Here is a 20,844-nt window from a genome sequence, read left to right as displayed (position 1 = left end):
TGATGACCACTGGTAGATAGACACTTTCAATTATGGATATGACCTCTAAAGTTGGATTCAATGAATAAAAGTTTTAAGTTATGCAATATGCAATAAAATATTATCTGAGATCTTGATGACATTTTTAATTGAATCTTTACATATAGGTAACATGTAGTCTTTTAAGTATGGATTATCACAACTATATACCGTTATTATAAACCATCTGAGCTATGTAAATACGCTAAAATGTGGCTTATTGTATATTTTACTTCTAAATTAAGTATATGCATTTATAGTACACATTGTACAAAGTTAATTTTCGAGTATTTTAGCTTCAATACTCTTCCAATATAAAAATGGTCTCTTATATAACATAATAATTTCATATTAAACTTTATCTTTTAGTATTATTGTTCAAAACAATGTACACCTAATTACACGTTTTGATTGTCTACAATAAACAAAAAAATTAAGCAACTGATCAGAGAAATAAATCTTATAAAAGTTGAATTGCATAGTCACTTATTACTATTTATTGCATTATGATATGTATAACCCACCAAACCTACAGTACTAGCTTTCTCTAAAATCACTGTCGCCGCTGAATGTACAGCCAGAATGCTGTATTATATGAGTTGCGGAGTAAATACCGCACTTGACACAAGTCTCCCATGACTTTCCTAGAACCATTTGACTTAGGAAACCTCCTGTGAACGCATCTCCTGCACCGTTTGTATCCACAATTTGTTCCCTGGATAACTTTTCCACCGGAACAAGAGTGACCTTTGTCCCTTCTACGAGGATAACCGGGTCCTTCCCCTGGGTTATAACAACCACTCTTTGCCTGGCTGAGTTTACTTTTGGTAGCGCCGCTATTTTTAAAGCGACTTCTTGAAGATTGGCTTCTGTTATGTTGAATGCCTTCGCAAATGCATCAGCTTCCTGTAATATAAATTATTAATATTTTGTCAATTTATATACAATATTTCAGGAAGAGATATTCGAAACGAGTCGAATCCAATTTTTCAAAATTTTACATGTGACAACATTGGACGATTTTTTAAATCAAAATAAAAACAAACTTAAGACACTTATGTTCCATAAGATTTGGTTTAAAAGAAATTAATTAAATTCGGTTCCAATTTTCAGTAAAGCATCTGAAAAATTTTGTTGGAAAATTAAATTTCACATCTCACCGATTCGTTTCCAAACAATACGTCAACGTAGGGCATCATCTCTTCCAAGGGCTCCTTGTAGAACTGCGACACGAAAGGCGCACTCAAGTTCATAATAAACGTATGTCCTTTGTCGTGGGCGTGCTTCGCTAGTAACATTATAGATTCAGGTGACACAGCAACGAAGAAACCCTGGAATATTTTTTTTTTGTAAACTATTAATAGTAGTAGATGCAGGCTCTCTGACTGACTAGATGGCGAATGCTAGCGCGACCCCATCTCGCCCCACCCAGGCGGATGACTGCTAACACGTGGTGGTTTTTAGTCAGTAGGAGTCTGACATAACCCTCTGGCGCCCCCGCGCTGGAGGGTATCCATGATGGATTTTCCCCACGTAAAAAAAAAGGCTCTCTGACCTATCGTCAACTCTGAAACTCTCTACTTCGTACCAAATCACTTAAGTTGTAGATGCTCCCATAATCTTAAAATGCTAATGGTTGCCAATATGTAGTGGTATATTAACTTTAAAAAAAAGACTGGTGAAGATAAATATAACATACACGCACGGTCATCTGTTCCTATGGTAAGCAACTTAATTGTTGTTACAGGAAACAGCCGACTGGTATAGCCTAGCGCTATAGGTAACACGATGGTAACCGATTTGTTAATTTTTCTAATGAATAGAAAGAAACACATATTCTACAAACTGCGCCAATATATACCCATGATCCACATTAGTGTTTCCTGTACTTTACTATTTTCTTAAGCTATTTTTTAAACCCCTAAGTTATAAGAGTGATTTTTTTTTTATATTATCATTTTGTATTTAAAAATACACACAACCCTGAATTTTCACTGTTCTACCACCAACCCCTATTTTTTAATAGCGTTTAGCGGCAAAACAAACGTTTGTCGGTTATACGTATATAAAAACTTACAGAATACTTAAAGTATAAAAAAACTTAAAAAAACTCTTAAACTTACAGAGGCGTAAAAGAACTTCGCACTCTCGATGCTCTTCTGGCACTCGTCCTTAGCCAAATGGTCGGGAGTGAACTTCTGTGCTGCGGCCAGATTGGCGCACAGCGAGCGATGCGTGCCCGTCACCAATACGGCACAAGTGCCAGTCGGTGCTTCCTCCGTCACTTGATACCGGACTGTTACACCGTCCGCACTTAAAATTTAATATATATTCTTTATTACACTTAAAACATACAAAAAGGTCGAACTTATCTCTAAAAGAGAACTCTACCAGTTTATCTATAGGAGTGAATAGTGGTGTAACCACGGGGTACAGAAGAACAAAAAAAAAAACAAACTTTTGCTATGTGATCAGCAGTTAAGAATACAGCCACCTCCTCTCTTCCCGTGGGTGCCGTAAGAGGCAACTAAGGGATAACACAGTTTCACTACCACCTTGGAACTTAAAAGGCCGACCGATGGCGGGATAACCATCCAACTGCTGGCTTTAAAATACACAGGCCGAAGACAGGCAGCAGCGTCTTCTGTGCGACAAAGCCAGCCCTGCGGTCACCAACCCGCCTGCCCAGCGTGGTGACTATGGGCAAGACACATGAGTTCACGCCAAATTAAATGCATAATATGGATGTATATACGGTACATATACCAAGATAACATTTTTACAATTTTTGTCTGTCTCTCTGTCTGTTTGTTTCGGCTAATCTCTGAAACGGCTAGACCAATTTTGACGGGACTTTTACTGGCAGATAGCTGATGTAATAAGAAGTACAATAGGCTACTTTTATTTGAGAAATTAATTTATTTTGTAGCTCTCCGAACTAAGTTCTTAAGTTCATGCGGAATAATATATATGTGTATATATATATTGATTTAAATCATTGTAATATGAATTTTTTGGCATAGCGTCATTTTCCTCATTACAACAAGATCTATGAACGATGTTTATCTAAACATTTAACCTCGCCAATCATGTTAATGTAGTCTATTAAAAAGAATCGTCTTTATGAATAAACTGGTGCGCAAAAAGCGCTATTTATTTCATTTCTAACCAACTTCCAAAAAAGGAGGTTCTCAGAACTTTTGACTTGGAGGACCGATTTTGATGACTTTTTTTTAAACGAAAGAAGGTGCGTGTGCGTTTCATGTGGTCGCATTTAAATTTATTGAGATCTTACAACTACTTTTCGAGTTATATCTAATAATGCGTATTTACTTCACTATTTTTTCGACAGCTTACGTTGTATTATAACGCAGAACTTTTTACTGAGTATACCGATTTTGAGGATTCTTATTTTAATCGAAAGCTGATGCTTGTCTTGTCTGATGCCTACTTTTTGTGTAATCTTTGATAACGCGCATTTACTTGACTATTTTTCGTCTACTTACATTGTATTACTTTTCGAAGTAATCGAAGTCGTTTTTTTTTTAGTTTGCGCGCAAACACAAATTATACAATGACACAAAAATCAAACAACACAAACAACGAATCAATAATGATTATTCTATATATAAAGCTACCACATGCCTTTATTTATGTAGAAGTAGAGAATGAGTATATATAGCGTCACACACACACGATAATAGAATAAAATAAGACAATAGACAGAGAAAATAAACAAGCCTTCATTAAAGATTAGGGTTGCATGTAACAAATGCCTCAAACTTAGCAGCACCCAATTAAATATGCTCATGTATTTAGGGTCCGAAAACATATAATACAAACCCAAACGCATAGACCGCTATAAACATATACCTGGCTTTTACAAATACTTATTTGCCACGAGCGGGAATCACAAGCATGACCTAACAAGTCAGTGCTGTAACTTTCCTAACAAAAAGGCAGCTATAAAAGGAGTTTTATATAGAGAAGTAATTTATTTTAGTGTTAGTTACTCATTATTATTATACTATTTCACTTCAATTTTATTTAGAACACCACGAAATAGATGGCGGTTGTTGTAGCGATTTCGATTTGCGCGCAGAAGGTATATTTGTTTTCGGTATTTGGTCATATTGGTCTCCTCGCTGTGCCTCAAAAAGTATGTGAATCGCTAATTCTGGTTATGAACACAAACACCAGCAATTATCGTTGCTCATGAGTCATAGTAATAAAATTATCCGCAAAATTTTCGCTCAAATCCCTTATGTGTAGGGGAAAAAAACTATGCCCAACTGTGACACAATTAACAAAAAGCTTTGGAGACTCAAAACATATGAGTAAAATATATAAGCGTATTAGTGAAAAAATTATACGCCAAAATATAATTGATTTAAAATTCATTATCAAGCCGTATAATCATTCCGTAATAAGTATAAACTAAAACACAATGCAAATACTACTTACTATGACACATAGCATAAGAACTAGGCTAATTAAGATAACAATGAGGCTGCAAATTACCGTAACTCTATTAAAATTTATCATTATAATGGATATTCAATTTGATACGGCCTTTCTCTAATTATAATCTTGTATATAAGTAATAAGATATCAATTTTTCCTCCATTATTATCATACATAATTATTTAGGCTTTGGAGATCAGAAAGGGTAAAACGCATCTAAAAACACAGGCGACTGTTAATACTATTTCATGTATAAAATTAAATTTCTATGGAAAAAATGTCATAAACCCATAAAAAACATGGACAAATGCAGACCAAATTCTCATAACTCAGATCATCAACTGCCTTCATTTTTTGTTTTAACAGGTGTTCTACTAATTCAGTTCATATATAATTTTCTATCGAAATGTTTTATCAAAGTATTGATATAAGTCGGAATTACTTACGACTTATGAAAAAAAAAAAATTATCTACTCTCAACTAGTTCAGATAAATTATCATTTTATCATATTCGATAAATGTGTACGTAGTATTTATATGATAGTGTATGAAGATATGAAATCACAGGCATTTATTTCGTTGGCTTTAAAAATTAATTAAAACAAAACTTAATAGGTTTTTTATTATCTATAACATGTATAATCTGTTCCTAAAGTATGCTTTTGTTATAACAACCGACTGATATAGCTACACATTTTTTCATAAATACATACAAAATACCAATGTAAATAAATACATAATTATATCACACCCAGATTCGAGGCGGTACTGGAACCCTATCACCGGAGACGATAGCAGGGTCATTGCAAACTGCACCAACGGGTTAGACAAAATGTTCATGTTGATGGTTTTATAATAGAATCTTCTAGATACAAACCTACATTACTCGTCCAGATAATAAAATATCATCATCATTATCCAAATAATTTGAGAAATGCGTATGTAAGTATTATAAGGTGGAGATATAATTATAGACATTACGTTATTTAAGAATTTAACCTTCATGCGATAATGAAAACGAAATACAGCAGTTGGTTGAGATAAAACGGGCAAATGTTATCACTATCTGTAAATGAGACAATGAGAGTGCCGATAGATTTCTAGACTTCGTTCAAATATTGATAAATATCATCATGGCTGATGGACATTTTGACGTCAGATAAGATGGAAACTAATGAGAATAATATTTTCATATATAATTGTGTTTGCTGGCAAACGAAAAAAAAACCGACTTCAATTACATCGACAAGTAATACAACGTAGGTAGACAAAAAAATAGTCAAGTAAATACGCATTATCAAAGATTACTCGGAAAGTTATAATCAGATCTCGATGACTCGATGAAATTTAGATGTGACCACATGACAAACATCGGCTTTCGATTAAATTAAAAATCATCAAAATCGGTACGCTCAGTAAAAAGTTATGTGGATTTTCAAGGGTCATCTGGGATTCCATCATCAGATCCTGGTTTCCTGATCATGGTACCACACCTGGGATATCTCCTTTCCAACAACAAAAAAGAATTATCAAAATCGGTTCATAAACGACGAAGTTATCCCCGAACATACATTAAAAATATATATATACGGTCGACTTAAGTAACCTCCTCCTTTTTTTAAGTCGGTTAAAAATGAAATAAAAGATGGTTATGTATCGGTACCTTCATATTAACCCCTAGCTGTGCCCCGCGATTCTTTTTTACCCGCGTTAATTTGAGGAAAAAATGCCTTCTTCGGTAAATTGACTACTAGATACAAAGACGAATTTTTCAATTTGAACCAATAGTGCCTGAGTGTTGCGCGCCTAAACAAACTAACTTTTCAGTTTTATAATCTTAATATATATGTATAAATTACGCGTCACGTTGCTTATCTGCGATGGACTCCTAAACTACTTTACCGATTTTAATCAAATTTACACAACGTGTGCAGTTTAATCTAACTTGAAAGTTTATATTTTATTTTGATTCTAGCTGCCCAGACAGACTTCCTTCTGTCAAAAGTTTATATCATCTTCCTGCCCTTATCCCACTTATGTAGGGTCGGCACAACATGTTATCCTCTTTCATTCCTCTCTATTATTCGTCACTTCAGCGCTTACTTCTTTCTCATATCCTGAACTCACACAATCCATCCATCGCTTTTTTTGGTCTGCCGATCGCTCTTCCTCCTTCGATATTCATCCCTAACATTCTTTTACCATATAGCGTTCATCCCCCCTCATTACATGCCCATACCACGCTAACCTATTGCTCCTCATTTTTTCCGTCACGGGTGCTACTTTCAAACTTCTCCTTATAAACTCATTTCTAATCCAATCTTGCCTCGTCACTCCACACATCCATCTTAGCATTCACATCTAGGCTGCGTAGAGTACGCACAGTCTTCTTTCATCCGTCACTTTAATTGCGGAACATTCTGATCCATACATTACGACAGGTCTTATGATCGTTTTATAGATTTTCCTCTAAGTTTAAGGGACATTCGTGGATCACAAGCTGTTCCAGAGACCTGTCGCCTTTTCATTCATCCAGCAATTATACGATAGGCTACATTGTCGTCATTTTATATTAATGACCCAAGGTACCGGAATCAAACTGGATACACCATCTAAGGCAATATGGGAAAAACTGGACAAGCCGCTGAAACCTCCTACCTCAAGAGCATTATCTCTGACAAGAACAACGTCGTCGGCAAACAACATAAACCAGGGTGCTTCCTCCTGTATGTCTGATGTTAGAACATCCATAACTAAGAGGAACAAATACGGGCTTAAAGCCGATCCTTGGTGCAAACCTACAGCCACATTGAACTTGCCCGTTACTCCGACTTCGGACCGGACATGGGTGCTAGCTCTATCATACATCGCCTGAATAAGTCGTACATACTTCTGTGGCACTTTTTTCCCTTTCATAGCCCACCACAGAACCTTACGGGGGACACTATCCTATGCCTTTTCCAGATCTATGAACACCATATGCAAGTCTTTTTGTGCGAGTCGGTATTTTTCACAGAGTTGGCGGAGTACAAATATGGCGTCCGTAGTACATTCTTCTCTCATTCGTCGCGCTATCACTGTCTCCCGTATCTTCATACTATGTGACACGAGATTTATTCCCCGCTAGCTGCTGCAATCCTGTATGTCACCTTTATTCTTAAAAATGGGCACCAGTGAACTGTTGCACCATTCCTCAGGTATAACTTCTTATTGAAAAATAAAGTCAGCCACTTCCATCTATCCGCATTCAAAAACTTCCACACTTCAGCTGGTATACCATCTGGCCCAACTACTTTTCCATTCTTTTACTATGCACTGCCATCTTCACTTCCTCTATACTTACCTCTTTTACCATTCCTTCATTACTGATTTGACATTACTTTAACTGAGGTAGGGCACAGCAGGAATTTCCTGCTCAAAATATGGAGCAGCCCAACTGGGGTAGTACCTCGACCTTACAGAAGATCACAGCAAAATAATACTGTTTTCAAGCAGTATTGTGTTCCTGTTGGTGAGTAAGGTGACCAGAGCTCCTGGGGGGATTGGGGATCGGGTCGGCAACGCGCTTGCGATGCTTCTGGTGTTGCAGGTGTCTATAAGCTACGGTAATCGCTTACCATCAGGTGAGCCGTACGCTTGTTTGCCGATCTAGTGACATAAAAAAAAAAAAAAAAAAATTACTTCGTACATTACTTCCCCGCTTCGTCTTTTATACATTTCATATGGTTTACATCTCTTGCATTCATCTCTCTCACTCTTGATATTCTAAAAAGATTTTTTTGACCTTGTGGGCTCTCCTAAAAATCGTACGACTTATCTTGAACCTTGGCCCTTGCGATTGCGACTGTTTTCTTAGCCTTCTTTTTACTATTTTAATATTCTGATCTTTTTATTTTCTTTTCTCTTTCATTTCCATCTTCCACCCTTTTCCATTCTTTGAAAGCATTCTTATTTTCTTTCAAAATCGTCTGTACTTCCTCATTCCACCACCATGTATCCTTGTGTATCTTCCGTTTCCATTTCGTTTCCCCAAAAACATCCCTTGCTATACTTCGTACCCCCGTTGCCATCTCACTCCAGCACTCGTTTACTTCCATCTACGTCGTATCTCCCATCTCTATCATTTTGCCATCCACTCTTTCCCTGAATTCTGTAGCCATCTCCCTATCATCCAGTCTGTACCATTTCGTTCTAGCTGGGGGCTTCGGGCTCTTATTAAAAGGCTGAACTTTCAGAGTTAAGTCAGGGAGCAGTAGCCTATGCTGGGAAACAAGGCTCTCACTCGGTATTACCTTGTACTCCTTGGCCGATTTTAGCCTTTTTCTTCTTAAAAGAATGTAGTCAATTTGGGTAGAGTGTAGACCACTACGGTATGTGATAAGATGTTGTTCCCGTTTCTGATAGAATGTGTTGGCTATTGCTAAGTCAAAGGCCAAGGCTGCTTCCAGTAGAGCTTCACCGTCTCGGTTCCTGACTCCGTGACCTTGGCCCCCATGCACTCTCCCATACCTGTCATTCATCCTTCCCACATGTCCATTAAAGTCCCCCCAATGTATATTTCCTCACATTCTGGTATTCTCATTATTACCGCATCAAAATCGTTCATTCAATCATCATTCGGGCTTAGCAACATTCATTTTTATTTATAATATATGTAATTGTTATATTTAAGTTAAAAAAAAAATAAGGCGATACGAGTTTTGCCAGGTCAGCTAGTTATAGTATAGATAATTAATTTATTACAGATATTTTTTTTTATAATGATGATGAAAAGTGCTTTTGATGCCTATTTGAATGAAGAAATTTTTGATTGATTGATGGTGTATGGTAGGATGGGGCAATGGCAGTGAGATGGTTCGGTTGCCTATGTCCACTAAAAAGAGCAAATATTTTTAAAATCTTTTTTGGTACAGACTTGTTTGATCGAAATTGAAGATAAGAGATTTCAATATCAAAGGTACGTGAAATCTTTTTGACGCTTTTTCATATTTATAATCATTTTCAGTGTACAAGAAATATTATAATGCTTCATATATATATACACACAAGGTCGTCTGTTTCTATAGTAAGTTGCTTAATGCTTGTTATTTGTAACAGCTGACTATTATAGCTATTTTTTTTTTGAAAAATATAAATAGAAAAAATACATGCATAGATTATATAAATAAAAGACCACCTACATAAAGAATCGAAACCGCAACCTGTGGTTCAGAAAGCAGTCACTACAAACTGCGCCAACGGGCTAGTCATATAGTGGGTAGTTGTATGATTTGGATAATGGATAAAAAATACATATATTAATTTAAAATTAACATAAATTATAAAAATCTACAGATTTTCTTTAATATATTTAACTATATGCATGTAGTGTTTACCGACATGAGTTGTGCACTTAGATTAAGCATAATGTATGTTCCGTTTTGTAATGAATATTTTAGTGTAATAGCTGCTACTAAACCAATAAATAAATAAATAAAAATTATCCCACTTAATAGTCCTAGCTTGCTAGATTTCTTGAACTCTATATAATTTACATATATGTTGCTGTTACTACTTATTTATTTAAAATAGTAATAATATCCAAAAAATTCATTACAAACACACAAAAATAATTTGTTTAATATATACTAAACTTACATGGCCCTCTCCTTTAATATTGTTGCGTAATCATCATTTCCGACACAACCAAAGTAAGTGCATACATTAGGTTTCTTCAGTATCCATTGAGCAACTCTTAAGGAGTTCTGAACGCTGCCTCCAGCTATAAACTCAGCATTATACCTGAAATTGTTATTAATTTACTACATTGCAAACTGTATTTGTAAAATAAATATATATTTGGCCATCTTTTTCTAGATGGGCAACTTGACGTCTTGGTTTTATGGTAAGCGGTTACTGTAGCTTATAGACGTCTGTAACACCAGAAGCATCGCAAGCGCATTGCCAACCCTATCCCCAATTCCCCCCAGGAGCTCTGGTCACCTTTCTCACCAACAGGAACACAACACTGCTTGAAAGCATTATTATTTCGCTGTGATCTTCTGTATGGTCAGCAAGAAATTTCCAGCTGTGCCCTACCTCAGCTCTTCTGTGTTTTTGGTAACAGCCGATTGATATACATTTTTAAATATATATAGACCACACACATGGGCAGGAATCATGTTAACAAACCTGGAGTGCAAAGCCAGTGAAATGATAAGTAAATTAATAACAATTTCTATGCCTATGTCAATGAGCCAGTAAGACAAAATAATATTATTATTCATATTCCCAGGTGACTTATAGTAATAAAAATGACAGCATCACTATTTGCAATATGTAAAAAATAATTTTATATATCTAAAATAAAAGTAATCAACTAATATTTAATTTTAATTGCTATGTTACTTAGTAAATATAATACATACTTTTCAACGAGTTCACGGTAAAGTGGCATGTGCTTAGGGTCAGCCATGATAGCGTCATCAGGACGAAGATCATATTTCTTGAGCAAATCTTCGTCAACTATTGCTGATATATCTAATAACGGGTTTCCTATACCCACCAACAAACCGCATGTACAGCTAAAAAAAATAATAATTTACGACCATGTGTTATTTTTATTTATTTTATTATTAAAGATTTTATATTGAAACATTAAAGGAAAATTTTATAAACGAAGAAAATTTTATAAACGAAGGTTGAAGTGTGTGCTTGCTTATTGCAATATTTAAAGTTCTCACAATAGGAATTTATGAACACATTAATATTTGAGATTTTGACGTAAATGGCTACGTAGTGATTAATTCAAACACGCTACGTACTTCATGTAAATTAAATACCGGGGAAGGAAGTCTGATATGCAAAAACCTAGCTTACCAAGAATCCATTATGTAATATAAATATACCACAAAGGAAGCTATTAATATTTTCCAGGATATATTTTCAATGATACGTATTTGTATTACTTGAAACAAACAAAATTAATACTATCGCGCAAGAAATCACCGCATGTTTCAGTTAAATTAGTAAAACGTGTAGACGCTTTCCTATCTCGGCGAGGAATAGGTTGACAAAATGGTAACAAAAATATTGTATAAAGTGACGTTTAATGTCAAAAAAATTTAGTCTCTGGTCAACTCAAAACTGAATGATTTTTATTTCAAGATTCTTTAACTTTAGGCTTCGAATTACTATTTCTATTCTAAATAATATTTTACGCTTTATACCAGATACTCAATAATAATAATAACTATTATGTTATTGATTGATTTAAAAATCACCATTTTTTGTTTTAAATATTATCTGTGGTTGGCTGTGACATAACCTACAACCGGCGCATAGAATCACGTTTTGCTATTCCAATAAGAATCTTCGAGAAGTGCGAGCTCAGAGTACTTCGAGTATTCTGTGAAGATCAAAAATATCATTCCATTAAACTCTCAAGATGTTGCGCTTGCCTCGTGTTGTGAGACAAACCGTTGCTCTTCAGAAATCTCACCAATTTTCAAGATTTTATGCCAAAGATGTGAGGTTCGGGGCTGATGTAAGAGCTCTCATGCTCCAGGGCGTTGATGTTCTCGCCGATGCCGTCGCCGTCACAATGGGTCCAAAAGGTAGGAATGTTATTTTAGAACAATCTTGGGGTTCACCAAAAATAACCAAAGACGGCGTAACAGTTGCAAAAGGAGTGGAACTCAAAGACAAGTTTCAGAATATTGGCGCAAAACTTGTACAGAATGTTGCGAACAACACAAACGAAGAAGCCGGCGATGGAACCACCACAGCGACGGTCCTCGCTAGAGCTATCGCGAAAGAAGGTTTCGAAAAAATTTCAAAGGGTGCAAATCCCATTGAAATCCGTCGGGGAGTGATGTTAGCGGTTGACGCTGTAAAAGATAAGTTAAAAAATATGTCTAAGCCTGTCACAACCCCCGAGGAGATTGCTCAGGTTGCCACCATCTCTGCAAACGGCGACACAGCCATTGGTCAACTTATCGCTGATGCCATGAAAAGGGTCGGCCGCGACGGTGTCATCACAGTCAAGGATGGTAAAACACTTAACGACGAACTAGAAGTCATTGAGGGTATGAAATTTGACAGGGGTTATATTTCACCATATTTCATCAACTCGTCCAAGGGTGCTAAGGTCGAATTCCAGGATGCCTTGATTCTTTTCTCTGAAAAGAAAATCAGTAATGTACAGACAATTATCCCAGCTTTGGAACTGGCCAACCAACAAAGAAAACCTTTAGTAATCATTGCTGAAGATGTTGATGGGGAAGCTTTGTCTACTCTCGTAGTAAACAGATTGAAGATTGGTTTACAGGTTGCTGCAGTAAAAGCTCCAGGCTTCGGTGACAACAGAAAAGCCACCCTCAGTGACATGGCCATCGCTACAGGTGGTGTTGTGTTTGGAGATGAGGCTAACCTCATCAAGTTAGAAGATGTACAGCTCTCTGACCTTGGTCAAGTTGGTGAAGTTGTCATCACTAAGGATGACACTTTGATCCTCAAAGGTAAGGGCAAAAAGTCTGATATTGACAGGAGAGCTGAGCAGATCCGTGACCAAATTCAGGAGACAAACTCTGAATATGAAAAAGAAAAATTACAAGAGCGTCTTGCAAGATTGTCAGCAGGAGTTGCTGTTCTACATGTCGGTGGATCCAGTGAGGTTGAAGTCAATGAGAAGAAAGACCGTGTCAATGATGCTTTGAATGCAACAAGGGCTGCCGTTGAGGAAGGTATTGTTCCCGGGGGTGGCTCAGCTCTGCTTAGATGTATTCCAGAACTTGAAAAGCTCAAAACATCTAACTCTGACCAAGCTACAGGTGTTGAAATCATCAAGAAAGCCCTCAGAATGCCCTGCATGACAATCGCTCGCAATGCTGGCATTGATGGATCAGTGGTTGTTGCCAAAGTTGAAGACCTTGGTCCTGAATTTGGATATGACGCTCTCAACAATGAATATGTCAACATGATCGAAAAGGGAATTATTGACCCAACAAAGGTTGTCAGAACAGCCCTCACAGATGCCAGCGGTGTTGCATCACTTCTTACGACAGCGGAGGCAGTAATCTGCGATATTCCACAAGAGAAGGAGCCAAACCCCATGGCCGGTATGGGAGGTATGGGCGGCATGGGAGGAATGGGGGGAATGATGTAAATTAACTAGGACTTATATGCATTTAAGGTGTACAGAACTATATTAGTTACATCACCTGTTTATGGGTAATGCAATGAGATGAATGTGTTACAATTGTGCAGTGAATGTTAATTTTTCTTTTTACTATTGAGTCTGATTGATTTAGAATAGAGACAGCTGTCTTAGAAATATTTAGTTTAATGTTTGCTTCAGTGGAGCAAGGTGTTATTTTTTAAACATAAATAAATATTGTTCATATTTTATTTGTTTTATTTAATTTTATGTATAAACATATTGTCTTCCTTTAAATTTGTAAGTGTAAGCGCAGCCTCCTTGGCGACATGCAATATTTACTTAAAAGAATAAACTTATTTCATTGCATACAATTCTTGAAAAAAAAAAATGTGTTAAAGATAAGAGAATTCACAAAATTTAAATACTAAACTAACTTTTTTTAAATATATGTCATAAAGATAAATCTGCAAATATTCACAAATGTACATTTATGTATGATTTCCAGAAAATGTAATGAAAGTGAGGTCAACAACCCAAGATAATGACTATAAGTAGACAACGATTTAAACTGTAACCTCACTACATTGTCTTACACTTACCAGTATAGATATCTATTATAGTTTAAACTTTCATACATTATTTATAATGTTAAGATGAAATTGTTTAAATTTTATGCAATATAAAAACCATTTTCATTTGGAACGCCGTTTTAAGCTGGGTTGCATTTAACCTTCGCATATTTGGATAAGTTATGTAATCTACGAGAAAAATGTAATCTTTTAGATTACATAAACAATTAGATGTGTTCTTAAATAGTATAATTATAAATTCAATTTTGGTTTACACAATAAAAAGCATTACAATAGGCTGTCTTAATATTTAAAAGATAGTAAAAATTTACTAACATTAATTACAAAATAAATTTCAAGATGTGGAGGTTTGACCAAGGACGTTTTTTTACATAATCGCTGCCAATTTTTTTTTGTACTGTGCAAATTCAGTCTAATTTAACTAATATTGTGTAGGCTGAGATTGCATAAAGCAAAAAAGTTTAAATACCTACGCCAAAAAATTCTATCATAAAATCGATTATATCCTTAATATAAAATACAATAGACGAGATCAGTTTAATAAATTCGGACGAAACATTGACATGTATACCTATGTTTTATATAATAATTGCTACATAAAAGGCATCTCCGAGTCCGATGATCAATGCCCACTTTAAAAACTACTCGTTATTGGTCGCAAGATCATTTTATGTCATTTACGGACATAGCAACAAAATGCGAATATCACACTATTTAAACTTTTCTTATCAGCGCAAATAGTTTTCTGATAACAAGAGACCATTATTTTATCATACATTTCTTGACTGACTTCCAAAAAAGGAGGAGGTTCTCAATTCGATTGTATTTTTTTTTGTATGTTACCTCAGAAATTTGACTGGGTGAACCGATTTCGATGTTTTTTTTTAATCGAAAGGTGTTGCGTGTCATGCTGTCCCATATTTAAATTTAATTCTGATCTGACAGTACTTTACGGGGTATTTACTTTACAATTTTTCGTCGACCTACGTTGCATACCGGATAACTTTTCACTGCAGTACTTGTAGTCTCATTTAAATTTGATCGAGAATTGATCACTTCTTTTTGAGTACCAAATCTTTGATAGTGCGTATTTACTTGACTGTTCTTTCGTCACCTACGTATTTCGATATAATCAACTAAAAAAAAAGAATTATCAAAATCGATACACCCAGTAAAAATTGAGGTAAATATTCATTATTAGATATACTTAACTCGTAAAGTACTCGTAAGGTCTCGACTAAATTTAAATGGGACCATAAGACAAAGACCACCTTTCGACTAAAAAAAAGAATTATCGAAATCAGTCTACCTTAGTAAAAAGTTAATATAAAAAAATACAGTCAATTGATAACGTCCTCTTTTTTCGAAATCGGGTTAAAATTACATGTAAATTGCTAAAACCTCTTAGTTTTTGTGTCCTAACAGGTAGGATAATAAAATAATCAACATATTAAGATAATTGTATTTAAAAAATATGTATATTTATAACAGGTACATGTTAATATTAATCGAATAGGCTTTACAATAATTATTAGTCAAATTGTTTAACGTATATTACAGTATTATAAAAGTGTTAAAAAATACTATTTATAAAAATATTTGCTCTTCATCTGAATCACCGGTGCCGTAAATAAAATGTCTTCTTACTACATTGCCATCGATTGCACTTTCAGTATCAGTAATATTGCTATTTTTACAAGGTGTTACCGGATACCTGACTGGTCCTAGCCATCGCCTGCTTAGACCAAAATTTCTCGGTAAAGCTACGTTCTTTACCGAAGAACTTTTTACAGACTGATTATCAAGGCTATTCAGAGACGACTGAATCGATTTCATCGAAGACTTCGTCAATACAGTTTCGGTTTTTTCATTTAAATAGTCGTCAGGAATGTGAACGTTATTCGGAATGCTTAAACTTAAAGGTCGTCGCTTTGGTCTACTGTTAGTAAGCTGTCCACGCCATGTGTTAAATTTCTGTGCTGATTTTTTCTGTGGCGTGTCTTCTTGTGAAGAATAAATACTTACATCTGACTCTTCGTATATTTTATTCTCCGAGTAACACTTCTGGAGGTTGTTCATCGAAAGATTATTTTGTTTCGTCGATTTATCTTTCATCCTACTTATTACTTTTTCTTTAGTTAGTTTTATGAGCGCGTAAATTGTTTTCAGCGCTTCCTCGTTCAATAGTTCGTCATCCGTTATATCTACATCTAATGCACTAGCGATACTATGTCTTAAATTATTTTCTGAAGTCCTCATATTAGATTCTTTTGCATGAAGAGTATTATCGAAATGTTGACCCATGTAGCTATTTTTAGTAGTATTTTGTAATACAATAAGTTCTACTTTCTGTGGTGCTGATTGCAACATATTTAAAGATTTGTCATATTTCAAGTTAAGTAAAGTTTGCCCGTTAACAGATATAATTTGGTCACCAGGCAAAAGTTTTCCACATACATCTGCTGGACTTCCTGGCGTTATTGATTTTATATACACATTGCCATCTGATCCTTCAGCTACTTGCAAGCCAAGAGCATTCATTTTATCTCTTTCTAAAACAGCTGTAACAAAAACTCTTTCTCCTTGAACACATTCCATGTTATCTAGTCTTTCAAATATGGATGTGTTCATACATGACTCATTTCCAGTGTCATAATTAAAAGCATCTGAGTATACTTTTGGAGATTCTAATACATAAGCAGTTGGTGCTTGAGTCAAGTTCTGACTGTAACATCTCTCTGGCAGTAATTGCATACTATTTATATTACAGTGTTGTCTTAGTTCTGAACTAACATCATCAGAGTCACTATGAACAGTTGCCAAGTCGCCGTCAGACCTTACAGATAGGAGTTTTGATGGTGATCTTGGGTATCTACCGTCTAAAGTCGATTTCATTCCATTGAATACTCTAGTTCCCATTTTAACACCGTGCCTTCTTGGTAAGCTGCTTTCTGATGAAGATAGTCCCTCATTGGAAGAACTCTGACCATATCTAATTGGTGAGTTAACAATAGTTTCATCACTTGGCTGAGGAGATAATATTTGTCGTAATAACTGTTCTGTGCTAGGCTTTTCATTTTCTTTATTTTGAGATTTTTTATCACCAAAAATATCAACTTTAAATCTTCTTCTTACTGGTTTTCTGACTCTCACAGGGTTTCTAACAGCCAAGTTATAACTGTCTTGATAATTGCTGCAGTCCATTTTATTTGGATTGTTATCAACATTCAAGGGAGTACTCAATTCATATGATAAATAATTAATGAAATCCTCTTTAGCATATAATTTTAAATACAATCTGTGATGTAATGAGGCTAACCAAAATGCAAAATAGCTCTTATTGTTTTGCATTTTGAGTTTATATTTGATTCCTATTTTAGACAGACCTGAGTATGCATTAGGCATTATGTAAAGGCTCTTTTTGTTGTAATAGAATGTGTGAATATGATGCCAAGGTAAACTTTGTAACACAATACGATTTGGATTAGAAGTTGATTCTTCAGAAATATTATTTGTTCTCGAATAAATTGTCACACCCCTTGGACCAATAGAGAGCCATACATCTCTACAAAAACCATCTCTGGTAGCCCAAATAGCTGAGTAAAAGTGAGCACCGTAATCTCTAAAGCTCTGAGCCAGAGTAATATAGTTTATAATTGCCTTGCTTCTGTCTAACCCACGTCGTGTTTCGTGTGCCCTTTTCATCCGAAATTTAATGTCAGCCATATCATTAGTTACAAGAAATTCAGGTAAGTAGTGTTCTAATAAAAAATAATCTGCTGTCCCGTGTTCTCTATAACTAAATTCTCCAAATTCAATATGCAACGCATAACCAGCTAGTAAAATGAGATTCTGTATTGTCGAGATCATTTGTCCTTCAACAATGGCCCGTCTTATTTGTAAATATACTCTATACCTCCATTCACCATCCTGAATATTATTAGATATATTAATTGGTAGAAAAAATTTTATTCTGAGAAACAGTATTATGGAAATGTCCTCAGCACATTTACTAGACTTATTGCTACTTTTGTGCCAGTTATCAGGGACGGCTTTTTTAATTTTATAATCATCAGGTAAAAACACAAAATCTCCACCTATCAATATAGCGATACCAAGCATAAAATTATGTTCATACTTCTCACTTGATACTAGAGATTCAAATATCTGCCCAGCCGTTACTGTATTAGCATCACAGAGTACTTCAACCCTCTGGCCGTTAAGGAGTACCACTGTAACTTTTTTCTTTTCACATAAAGCTGAGATTGTCAGATCTAAATGTTTTACAGGTTGAGAAGCCCTAACTATGAACTCTGGCCCTATACAGCTCTCCTTTCCTTTTAAGCTCTCAGCTTTGTATAGTCTTGATGCTGCCCTTTGAATAGGCTTCCCTCGTCTGAAGTTTGAATTTAAATTAAGCGGTTTCTGTCTTATTTCTTCATCTCTATTAAGAGCAGTCATGGATACCGTGTCTTGTATTTGAGATTCAATTTGTGTGCTGCAGGCTATGTTTATAGAGGAATGGGCATTACTCAAGCCTCCCAGTCTTGGTGTATCAAAGACACTAAAAATTGCTTTTCGGTTATTTCGTTTCAGTCTGCAACTGGGAAATGGGTCCTTTTCATCGGGAGATTTGAGTATACTTGCGAAGTTCCTAGGTTGAGTCGAAACCTTAAGGTCAGTTGCTAGATTCTTTGCTTTAGACATTTTTTTCTGGTCAAATTGTTGAATGTCTAAGACAGGGCTAATATTTAACGACACCGCTGAACACGAACTGCGCCCGGAGTCCTCGTCACAATTTCTAGGCATTTTATTTTACTGAAAAGAAAAAAAAATTAAAAAAGAATACAATAAGCTGGTAAGTAATTAACTAAACAATCTATATAATCTTTTTTTTTTTTTTCAATAAAACAAAACTTCTATGACTAATACGTTACTTTTCAAAGTTGTTCGCCTTGGTATATGTAGTCGCATTTTAGACACCATAAATTATTTAGGAATTCTAAATAAATAGGTATATAAATTATAAAACGAATTTTCGTAGATTTAACTCACTTTGTGACAGGGCGCATACTCCACGAATTGTATTCTCACAATAGGTTACGTCTCCAAATCTTACATTATAATGCTACAGAATACACGCATATTTACATATAACTGAATACAATAAGTATTGTAAATAACACTAACTTCAACCTGTCGTTTTATTTCATGTTGTTGTTTTAAAGTTTATCCCCAATAGGGAAAGGCAAAGGACTATAATCCATACAGCCTAGTCTGAATTTGTAAGTTTCGTTCTGATATATCAAAAGGCCGGAGCCAAGTCTGAAGTAACTTTATTGTTCTTCTGATTCGATGACTGGTAGAGTAAGGCCGAAACCAAGTCTGAAATTTCATATTTTCGTCTACTCTTCTTTGTCTATAAGTGATAGGCGAGGTCGAAACCAAGTCTGTAATAGGCCGAAGCCTGAAATATCAAAATAAAATTTCACATCCGATGAATGAAGGTCCTGATCCTGTTTCAAATATCATTGATAGTATTGCAAATAAATTCAAATATACTAGTATAGTTATCCAAATTAGTCAATAAATCTTGTGTATTGTGCGGGACATTTTTTGGTCCAGAAGTTGATAACAAGTTGGCTATAAATAAGAGGCGTTCCAGATTAAAAGCGGAGCATTCAAAAAATATGTGATCTAAAGACTGTGTAGAGTTGTTGGTGCAATGTGGGCAAACGGGCGATGAGATGATACGCATACGATTCAAATGTGCATTAAATCTGCAATGTCCAAATCTCAAGCGGCATAGTATTGTATAATATTTTCTGCTTCTATGTTGATGCGATTTAGTAAACCAAGGACTTTTTCCAATATCTTGATTTATCTGAGCATACCAAGATCCTTTTCTTAACAAGGTTTGTCGCCAAAGATCACGCCAATCAGATAGGATTTTTGATTTAATAGCAACTAATAGATCAGTGTATGGTACGGCAACATTCTCATCAACAGGGCTGCCGCTGTCACTGTCAACAATTGAACGTGCCAGAAAGTCCACATGTTCATTTCCCCTTACTCCTATATGTGAAGGTGTCCACAATAATTTGATGTTGTAGTTTCTTCTGGATAGTTGATAAAGGAGATGTCTTATTTCTAAAATGATGAAGTTTGTATTAGCACTGAATTGATAATTATCTAAAGCCTTTAGAACGCTCATACTGTCAGTAATGATCAGCCAATATTGATTAGTTTGTTTTTTAATGAATTCTAGGGCAGCAGTAATTGCTAGAGCTTCAGCTGTAAATATTGATATCTCCTTTTTCAATCTGACGCCTTGGCCAAACTTCAGATGAGGTACATAATAGGCCATGGAAACATTTATATCATTTTTTGATCCATCTGTGTAAACTTGTTTGAACTTATCAGAGTATTGTGCTATGAGGTTGTAAACTTCCTGGCGCTCTTTTAGCTTATGGTCAATAATAATATCGATTTGATTAATAAGACAGTCAAACTCCTTTTCGTAACACATCCAATTGCTAGAACTGTGTATTTTGTGTTGGTTATTTAGATTTAACATGAATGAATATTCGAAGAGAATAAATGGGTTATTAGAAGTTAATGGAGCATTTACAG

At 35.3% G+C, this 20,844-nt stretch overlaps 3 protein-coding genes across 3 annotated transcripts; 1 reads left to right on the top strand and 2 right to left on the bottom strand.

Annotated features, from left to right (window-relative positions):
* Positions 1 to 105: 105 nt before the first annotated feature.
* On the bottom strand, positions 106 to 11,371 carry LOC123660726 (adenosine kinase). The gene is made up of 6 exons (XM_045595775.1): positions 11,341 to 11,371; positions 10,890 to 11,045; positions 10,120 to 10,263; positions 2,142 to 2,331; positions 1,179 to 1,349; positions 106 to 924 (listed from the first exon to the last, which is right to left on the bottom strand). Exons 1-6 carry the CDS (start codon positions 11,349 to 11,351, stop codon positions 556 to 558), a joined length of 1,041 nt encoding a protein of 346 aa, XP_045451731.1. The 5' UTR covers positions 11,352 to 11,371; the 3' UTR covers positions 106 to 555.
* A 433-nt stretch (positions 11,372 to 11,804) lies between these two features.
* On the top strand, positions 11,805 to 13,864 carry LOC123660381 (heat shock protein 60A-like). Its single transcript, XM_045595473.1, has one exon. The coding sequence runs from the start codon at positions 11,909 to 11,911 to the stop codon at positions 13,625 to 13,627; it is 1,719 nt and encodes a 572-aa protein (XP_045451429.1). The 5' UTR covers positions 11,805 to 11,908; the 3' UTR covers positions 13,628 to 13,864.
* Positions 13,865 to 15,659: 1,795 nt separating this feature from the next.
* Positions 15,660 to 19,403, bottom strand: LOC123660356 (tyrosine-protein phosphatase non-receptor type 13-like). The gene is made up of 2 exons (XM_045595452.1): positions 19,267 to 19,403; positions 15,660 to 19,029 (listed from the first exon to the last, which is right to left on the bottom strand). Exon 2 carries the CDS (start codon positions 19,018 to 19,020, stop codon positions 15,799 to 15,801), a length of 3,222 nt encoding a protein of 1,073 aa, XP_045451408.1. The 5' UTR covers positions 19,021 to 19,029; positions 19,267 to 19,403; the 3' UTR covers positions 15,660 to 15,798.
* Between the last annotated feature and the right edge of the window lie 1,441 nt (positions 19,404 to 20,844).

The sequence above is a fragment of the Melitaea cinxia genome, chromosome 15 (genome assembly GCF_905220565.1).
Source record: "Melitaea cinxia chromosome 15, ilMelCinx1.1, whole genome shotgun sequence".
NCBI classification, from domain to species: domain Eukaryota; kingdom Metazoa; phylum Arthropoda; class Insecta; order Lepidoptera; family Nymphalidae; genus Melitaea; species Melitaea cinxia.
Note: the sequence above shows the minus strand (reverse complement) of the source record. Positions and strands in the feature narration are given on the sequence as shown.

What these genes read in the sequence shown, in the direction of transcription:
- LOC123660726 (XM_045595775.1), bottom strand. An exon ending in TACCGTGAACTCGTTGAAAA is followed by an intron (nt 10,264 to 10,889) that starts GTATGTATTATA and finishes TAACAATTTCAG; the next exon opens with GTATAATGCTGAGTTTATAG. An exon ending in TATTGTTTGGAAACGAATCG is followed by an intron (nt 925 to 1,178) that starts GTGAGATGTGAA and finishes TTTATATTACAG; the next exon opens with GAAGCTGATGCATTTGCGAA.
- LOC123660381 (XM_045595473.1), top strand. Translation starts at nt 11,909, where the DNA reads ATGTTGCGCTTGCCTCGTGTTGTGAGACAAACCGTTGCTCTTCAGAAA.
- LOC123660356 (XM_045595452.1), bottom strand. Translation starts at nt 19,020, where the DNA reads ATGCCTAGAAATTGTGACGAGGACTCCGGGCGCAGTTCGTGTTCAGCG.